The sequence below is a fragment of the Pogona vitticeps genome, chromosome 5 (assembly GCF_051106095.1).
Source record: "Pogona vitticeps strain Pit_001003342236 chromosome 5, PviZW2.1, whole genome shotgun sequence".
NCBI lineage: Eukaryota > Metazoa > Chordata > Lepidosauria > Squamata > Agamidae > Pogona > Pogona vitticeps.
In genome coordinates, this window is record NC_135787.1 from 189,775,597 (window position 1) to 189,784,491 (window position 8,895).

At 43.1% G+C, this 8,895-nt stretch overlaps 1 protein-coding gene across 3 annotated transcripts in view; it reads right to left on the minus strand.

Annotated features, from left to right (window-relative positions):
* The window catches only part of ITIH2 (inter-alpha-trypsin inhibitor heavy chain 2), a 42,711-nt gene extending 34,077 nt beyond the window's left edge, over positions 1 to 8,634 (minus strand). For all 3 annotated transcript variants that reach the window (XM_073002515.2, XM_073002514.2, XM_073002513.2), the window contains exons 1-3: positions 8,378 to 8,634; positions 3,212 to 3,286; positions 1,932 to 1,967 (exon numbers count right to left, since the gene is read on the minus strand). In XM_073002515.2, coding sequence (XP_072858616.2) covers positions 1,932 to 1,967; positions 3,212 to 3,286; positions 8,378 to 8,458 — 192 coding nt within the window. In that variant the 5' untranslated portion in view covers positions 8,459 to 8,634. The remainder of the gene's footprint in view (positions 1 to 1,931; positions 1,968 to 3,211; positions 3,287 to 8,377) is intronic.
* Between the last annotated feature and the right edge of the window lie 261 nt (positions 8,635 to 8,895).

An 8,895-nucleotide genomic window follows, 5' to 3' on the forward strand; every position in this document is an offset into this window, starting at 1 on the left:
TTAAAAGTAAAGCTGTTTTAGCATTTTGCAGGGCAAAGCCTGTGTTCAACTTCAATTGTATGTATGTATGTATGTATGTATGTATGTATGTATGTATGTATGTATGTATGTATGTATGTATGTATGTATGTATGTATGTATGTATGTATGTATGTATGTATGTATGTATGTATGTATGTATGTATGTATGTATGTATGTATGTATGTATGTATTTACATTTATAGGCTGTCTTTCCTTATAAGGCAACTTTCTGCTATTAGGATACAGCTATAGCAGCAGGGAGCGAGCGAGCTAGTGTGGGCCGTTTGGGAACGGCTGGACTTGATTCGAATCAAGTCTGACCGCTCACATGGAAATTACTCCTGCCAATTTCTTTCTTCTCTTATTTTTAATAAGAGAGCCACTTCAGGATATCGACAAATTAATCACTTCCCCTGTCTAGCAGAGAGTAGGGGAAGTGAAAAAAAATCTTTTCTTGACTGTGTACAGACTATCGCTGATGCACTGTATCAGTTATTTTTTTATCTTCTCTTTGCCTTCTCTGTGCAACTGAAGCCACTACTGTGGATTTAACTATGGGCAGTTTCTTGGCCAGCCCTTTAAGGTGAAGTGAAGACAAGATTTTTTAAAAAATAATAACAAATATTTGCTATAACTAATGCAATGCATCAGTGATAGTATTTTATATAACTAATGCATCAGTGATAGTCTACATAACAGTAAAAAAAAATTTTTTTCTTCACTTCCCCTGCCCTCTTCCAGTCAGGGGAAGCAATTAAATTTGCCAATATTCTAAAGTGGCCTGCTTACTAAGCCACTTCACAATATTGGCAAATTGAAAGAGGAAGGCTTGCTTTCGATTGGTTCCAGAGATCACACACACTGGAACTGATCCAAACCTCAGCGATCCTACCTGCACCAGAAAAGTAGAAGCTCTTTAATAGGGTTGGGAAAGGTGCAGGTAGGAATGCTCAGGGGTCAGATTGGTGCGCTATAGGAAAGATGTTGTCTGATTGCCATCTTGAAGACCACACCACCCCGTCCCTGCAGGGCTTCAAACGGCAGAAAAACGGCCCATGTCGTCAGCCTCTTAATTTATGAATATACATCTATCCAGTGTGGTATACTGCATAGGGTGGCAAATTACGACTCAGGAGACCTGGTTTTGAATCCCACTCCAAGACTGTGCTCTAGAGATGGGGATATTCATATTTTTAAATGAATCCCCATCCCAGCTGGACCTAAGGAACTCTGTTGTTTCCCTGCTCGGCTGGCCAGTCAGCAGCTGCGCCCTGCCTGGAGTGGCTAGGCAAGCAGGAAGACATCAGATCTCTGGGCATCATTGGCAGGAAGAGTGGGAGTAGTGGGACACGTGAGTGGATGGTCCAGTTCAGGGGGGGGGCGGCAGGACCCTAATTAGGTTCGGCTGGGATGGGAATATTCATATTCATTGACAAATACGAATCTCCCCATCTCTGTTGTGCTCCTGGAGTTCTGGATCTCTGAAATTCCAATTTTAAAAAAATTCTGAATTCGAAGGGCTATAATTCCGAATTCCGAATCTGAATTCCAAATCTGAATTTTGGTGCTGGTGAACACCCTTCATTCGTATCCGTACCTCTTTTTCTCCCCCTCCCCCCAAATACTGTAAATTTATAAAAAAATTTATCTCTCTCGCACCGATCCCCTCGACAGTTTCCATCTGGGCTCTGTTGTGACAACATTGTGCAAGAGAAGCCAAGTTATTTGAAAACAGGCCTGGTTAATATCCTGCTGCCTAGACAGAGAGACAGACAGAGAGAGAGAGAGAGAGAGAGAGAGATCCTAAAGCAAATGGTGGAATTGACCTTCGGTTAACAGTTAACCTGATGGTGGGGGTGGAAAATCACTTTGTAATGGAGAAAGAAGCAGAATCAGTCCCAAAGCTCACCAATTCTCCCGAGTCCTCGTGGTTGGTTGTACTTCTCTAGATTTAAAACAAACAAAGACCGTATCAGTCGTATAAAAGTTACAGAAAGAGTGAGTGAGATCAACGCCTGGAAAAGTAATGTGGGCGGGTGGACAAGGTTACAAAGGATTTTTAAACTACAACTTCCAGAATCCAGAGTTCGAAAAACAGGAAACTTCCAAGCAGGGAACGCTGGATATCTGTATGGTTTATCTTGAGGGAATCGCCAACGGTGCAGATATTAACCTTAGAACACTTATTTTTCCTCAGCTGGGAAGGGGTTTTTCAATTGGGATCGGAATGAAGATTGAATAACTGCAGTCTTCCTCTTTTCCAGTTCCTTTTCACATTTTTAAGAAATGACAGATTGTCTTGTTTACATTCTGCCAAAAACTTGGAATCAGCTTGCTAGGAAGTCTGGGAGAAAACCATGACAGACATAGCAACTGGTTCATAGAAATCAGAAATATAAATCTGAGATGCAAAATGGAAAAAAAACCCAAGCACTATACTACTATTATTATTGTGGTTGGTATATTAGAAGGCCCATGAAGAGAAAATTATTCCACCTGAAAAATCACAAATTTTATTTTATTTTATTTTATTTTAAATGTCCTTTTTCCCCCTAAGGGAAGGAGCTAAAAATAATGTCTTACTCCAGTAGGTTAAGCATGCAATTAGCTTCATGACAGGTCAGAGAATGGCAGAATTTTCAAATCCAGTTCACAAGCAAAGCTAGGGAGCAATTGTGTCTAATTTCCCCCCCCCATCTTTATTGCACAGGTCAAGCAGAAAACGATCTACTATGAAAGCGGTTTTGAAGGGCTGTACGATTCGCACCTCATTCCCTACGATAGGAAAAGACAACTTGAAATTTCGTGGTTCTGGATTTGGCCCTTTGTCTCAAAAAGGAATCAGCCAATGGTTCCCAACCTTGTGTCCCTAAAACTCCCAGAAGGCTTCACCACTAGCTCTGCTGGCTAGGATTTCTGGGAGTTGTAGTCCAAGAACATCTGGGGACTCAAGGTTGGGAAGCACTGAAATAGGCAATGAGTTCCATAGATTTCACGAAAGAGCACTGGAGCACAATGAATTCAGGCAGGAATTCAAGCATAGCTTGCACTTGTAAGCCTCTTTTAACACCATTCGACCTGCAGTTAAGGCAAATTGGTCTCTATACCATATAGCTATTCTTTCCCCCATTTCAGTCTCACCACATCCTCATTCTAAGGACCCCACAATCAAGAAACAGGCTACTGTACCTGACGCCTGCCATTCCGCAGAGCAGATCTGGAAGCAAGTCCATCCACCTCCCAGTCAAACAACTCATCCAGATCCTAGAAGAAGAGCCACCGAAAAGATCAGAGAAGCAGAGGGAGATTGTCTGTAGACTTCCTACATCATAGAATCATAGACTAATTGAGCTGGAAGGAGCTTATAAGACCTTCCAACTCCTGCTCAAGGCAGGAATCCCAATCACAGCATGTCTGACAGAGGGTGGTCCCATTTTCTCTTGAATGCCTCCAGCGTTGGAGCACTCACTGCCTTCCGAGGTCATTCGTTACATTGTCATACTCCTCTAACAGTTAAGAAGCTTTTCTTGATATTCAGCCTAAATCTGGCTTCTTGTCGCTTGAGTCCATTATGACATGTCCTGCACTCTGGGATGATTGAGAACAGATGCTGGCCCTCCTCTGTATGACTGCATTTAAAAAGTGTTCTCAAGGCTCAACAGTCCCAGTTCTTTCCATCTTTCTTCCTAGCGCTTGGTTTCCAACCCCCTGATCATCCATGTCGCCGTCCTCTGAACTTGCTCCAGTTTGTTGGTCTCTTTCTTGAAGTGCAGTGTCCAGAGCTGGACATGGTACTCTAGATGAGGCCTAACCAGAGGGGCTACTATTTCACGGGATTTGGAGACTATGCTTGGGTTAATGCATCCTAAAATCACATTTGCCCTTTTTTGAAGCCACATCACACTGTGGGCTCACATTCAGCTTCTGATCTACAGCAGGCATGTAAAAGATCATCAAGCCAAGACAGAGTCAGAAAAGTTAGCAGAAGAGGGTTAATTTTTTTTTTTTTTTTTTTTTTTTTGTTATGTACTATCAAGCATCTAATCTATGGCAATCCTAATAGGGTTTCCAAGGTCAGTGAGAGGTTTAAGGAGTCATTTTACCATTGCTATGTACTGCCTCAGAGAGTTACCATGGTCAAGCAGGGGTATGAACCCAGATCTCCTGGATCTTAATCCATCACTCTATCCAGGACGCTGACCGAACACTGTTAGCAAACTCAAAAATCCAACCGAGTACATATTGAGTTGGAGGGTGCGGATTTTTAAAAGTTAAATTGTCATTTAGGTTTCGGTTAGATTATTTACAATTACTTACAACCTTATTGCAAGGAGTTAGAAAATCTGCTCCCAGAGATTGGGGTCCTGGATCAAACGGAGAGACTACATGGGTGCAGCATCTACACCTGGTTCTGATAGTTGCTTTTGCACATTGAAAGCAATGGCAGAGGGGGGTTGGGCTAGCATGCTCCCCTCAATGTGTGTGGTCTGATCTCTACACATTTACCAAATAATTAAAGGGTACCCCTTTAGACACAACTGAACGTAATAGTACGTTAGCGTGCAGTGATGCCTCGCAAGACAAAATTAATTTATTCGCGAAGGCTTTCACGGCTGGGATCTAATGGTTGTTGTGGGTTTTTCGGGCTCTTTGGCCGTGTTCTGAAGGTTGTTCTTCTTCACGTTTCGCCGGTCTCTGTGGCGGCATCTTCAGAGGACTAGAGATGCCTCTAGAGACTAGAGACTAGTCTTCTGAAGATGCCGGCCACAGAGACTGGCGAAACATCAGGAAGAACAGGAAGAACAACCTTCAGAACATGGCCAAAGAGCCTGAAAAACCCACAACAACCACGAAATTAATTTGTTCCACGAGTTATGTCGTATTGCAAACATTTTGTCTTACAAAGCACGGCCCTAGGAAAATTCATCTTGCGAGTCACCAAAAAATCGCAAAACACTTTTGTCTTGTGAGTTTTCCGTTGTGTGAGCCATTCATCTTGTGAGGCATCACTGTATATGGGGCAATAGAGGGAATTGTAACAGAGCAAAATAGAGTTTTATTTCATTTTTTTCATCTATTTATTTGAACACCTTTATTTCTATAACATGCAGAAATTGCAGTTTGGGGCAACAAGTACAAACCTCCTAGAAGATTGAAGCAACCCAGACTTCAGCCTACTGTGTGTTAAAAATAACACACCTATAAACATGTGCTCATATTCACACACATACAGACACCTGACTGGTGAACAAACACCTTCAGACCTCGTCAAAGTCCACACCTTCTAACCTAGATAATTAGAAATCCCAGATAGACAGGCATCACTTTGATTGCTTCTGTTGCTTCTGTTCTTGTCCACTCTACTCATGCTCAGAGGCTACTTCACATATCCTGGAAGTGAATCACACAACCGCAGGGTGCGCTGAATGTTTCCCTCAGAGCTGAAGCTCATTTTGAGGAGAAATTCTCAAGCGGTTTGCCTTGCTGTAATAACAATGATTAGACCCTTTAATGTATAACACAATGCCAGAAACGTTATGAGAGGGGAAAAAACCCACAGAAAACAAGAGAGTTGTTTCTAAAAATCAAACAAACGGTGGCCAAAATGTTGGGAAGCATTAAAAAAATTGTTCCAAGGCCATAGGCGCTCAGGTGAGAGGAACTGGGACCCCTGCAAACCCACCCTCCCCACCCCTGTTGCATTGGATCAGGTGATTACACTGGGCAGAAAGCGGGTAAAAGCGAAGTCAACCCAATTAGATTTAACCCCCTCTGCCGGCTGAACAATGACAAAATTAAGACAACACCCAACTAAAAAGAGGTGATTCTCCAACAGGCTTCCCCACACTAAGCTGTTCATGAAATGGTCACCCATTTTAATGTCAATTCCTCTGCGCCTAATTTGATGCCAACTGTGGACTAAATTGCTCATGTAGCCATCCCATAAAACGATGGCTCCCAACCTTGGGGAATTTGGGTGTTCTTGGACTACAATTCCCAGAATCCTTGACCTCTGCTGGCCAGGGTTTCTGGGAGTTACAGTCTCTAGGGCGTGGTGCTCATCCCCGTCTCCAAGCCGTAGAGCCAGCATTTGTCCAAAGACCGTTTCCGTGGTCACGTGGCCAGCGCGACTAGACATGGAAACCCATTAGCTGATAGGTGATCCCTATTTATCGACTCGCATTTTTACATGCTTTCGAAAGACTAGGTTGGCAGGAGCTGGGACAAGCGATGGGAGCTCCCTCTGTTGCGTGGATTCGATCTTACGACATGTGGATTCAATTTTAGGACAGCTGGTCTTCTGACCTTGCAGCACAGAGGCTTCTGCGGTTTAACCCACAGCGCCATCACGTCCCCTGTTGGGAACCACTGGCCTAAAAGTAACTCTTTTTTTCAATAATAGAATGAGTTGCTTTCACTGTTTTGAAACCTCTCTCCAAGGTTGCTTTGGGCAATAAATTCATTTTTAAAAATAACTTTCCAAGCATGGATTCATCCTGCCTCTACTATCAAGGAGGAGATGATATTATCCTGCCAAATATATATTGAGCCACTCAAGTACCTGCTCAGTCACACATTATGAAATAATGTCCACTCCAGTCCAGTGGTTTGTTTTTGTGTTTTTTTAGAGAGAAGGCTCAGGGACACAGGACTTTGGAAAGACTGAGAGGGATGGGGAGGGTTAACAAAAGAGGCCTTCGTTCCCGGAAATTAGCTAGAATGACTCTGCAATGGATGGACATTATTTAATAATAACTTGGTAATGGATGACTTAGAAATACAGGTGACACTTGAAGAATCACAGAAGCATAGTGGTGGGCAATGACAATTTAAGCAATAATTGCAAAATTGATTACTTTTAATAAACCTTTAGGTGAGCATTATTTATGCATAATCCACCACACTCTAACAATGAAATCCAACTCTTTATTTTTTAGGTGCCTAGAACATAATAAAGGTTCCATTAAAATCTGAAAGGTTTCAGGTTCAGATGATTGAAGCTGGTGTTTAATGTTGAAATGCTTCAGATTTTCACAAATGCCTTTATATTAAATGAAGGTGTGATTGTTGGTCACTATTATTTCATTGAAATAAATAAAAATATTACCAAGACCTCACTACAGTACCTTGTTTTGAGGTACTGAAAGAAGGCTGAGGTAAATAAATACTTAATAAGCTTTACAAGACAGTCTGATGCATTGGTGAGATGTTGAATTTGAAGCACGTTGAGGCCTGGGTTCAAATCCTGACCCAGACATGAAATCTGTGAAGTGTTTGTTGACTAGTATGGTGGACCATATCACCAGGCAGCCACCTTAGGCAGCAGATTTGGGGTGTCCTAAGAGGGCCGTACATGGATAGTAATTAAATGGTCATTATTGGATGTTTACTGCCAGGGTTGGGTGAGGAGGTTGTGGATTTTCTGCTTTAAAAAGTAAAGGTAAAGGGGTTAACAAAACACGGATGGATTTTGATAATGTCCATCTTGACTTGCCTCAGTCTCACCAACAGAGTAGACCTTTGGTCTAGATGGGCGGGATAGAAATCCAACCAACCAACCAACCAACCAACCAACCAACCAACCAACCAACCAACCAACCAACCAACCAACCAACCAACCAACCAACCAACCAACCAACCAACCAATAAAACTTTGTTGAAACATATTATAATTGGTTGCCAGTAATTAAGGTCAGTACTCTAGCTCTGATCTCAGCTAGAGTGCCGATCCGTTGAGTCTATCATTGAATAATATGTCCGCACTTAATGTAAATCCCATTGAGTTCATGAGTCTGCCTTAGGTAGTACTAGCTGCAAGATGCTGGTCTAAAGGTTTAGGTTGCATGCTCTACGCCCTTCCCCAGGAGGAAGTCCCATTGAGCTCAATGGCGATTATCTTTCAGGAAACACGTATCAGATGGTTCTGTGAGTTTGATGCTTCCACTGACATGACAGGGAAAAGCTCAATGAGCGCAATTATGTCAAGCAAAAGTCCTGATAAGAAAACAGGGAGAGATACAGACAACCTGAAGACACCTGAGTCTTCTTGCTACCTGACATAGTGTAGGACAGGCCACCTCCCCCATGCCCCTCTATCGGTGCCAAAGTTTAGCTAAGCCAATCCTAATATTTTGGCATACGAGGCAGAAAATCTTCCACACAACTCTTTTCTCCCAGGGCAATACAAATAGGAGAAAAGGTTCCGAACAACTAAGCATGTTTGGCTCTTTCTTGCCCTCCATAATCTGCCCCCTGAGGCTACTGCTTTGTCGTAGGCGGCAACCCATTCTTAAGCTCCCCACAGTCCAAATTTGCCCATCTTCGGGAGGGCCCACCGTAGAAAGGAAGGCTTACCTCTGCCTTTTCTTCAACGATGAAGTCAAAGCTCCATATTTCGGAAGCCCAAAACAGCACCAAGAAGCAAGCAAAGTGCATCTTCTTCTCTGCGTCTTCAAGAGGACACTAAGCCTAAAGGCTGGGTGGCCGGTGGACACGTTACACCAAGTTCAAGGTGGGTAGGTGGGACAGGAGGGAGGGTGGGGGGAGAACACCAGCCCCAGATGTCTCGGTGGTATTTTTTGAAGATCCTTTTGCAATGCTAACTTTGTTTGAGCTCAGACAAATATTTGCCCAATAATGCACATCGGGGCACAGGTTACGGGTTGTGTCAACAGGTCTTTGCTAGGCCGGCATCCTCTGATAACGGTTCGGCGCAGGATTGGTGCTGCTCAATTTCGCTTTGTCGTTTTTAACCCCATGCTTTTTGGACTGAAGCAAATTCAGAAGGGGCCATGTGTAGGATTGATGGAGCTCTGCGGGGTAGGGGTGGGGGGAGGAAGAGGAAAAGTGGTCCCTGGTGAAATCTTGGTACA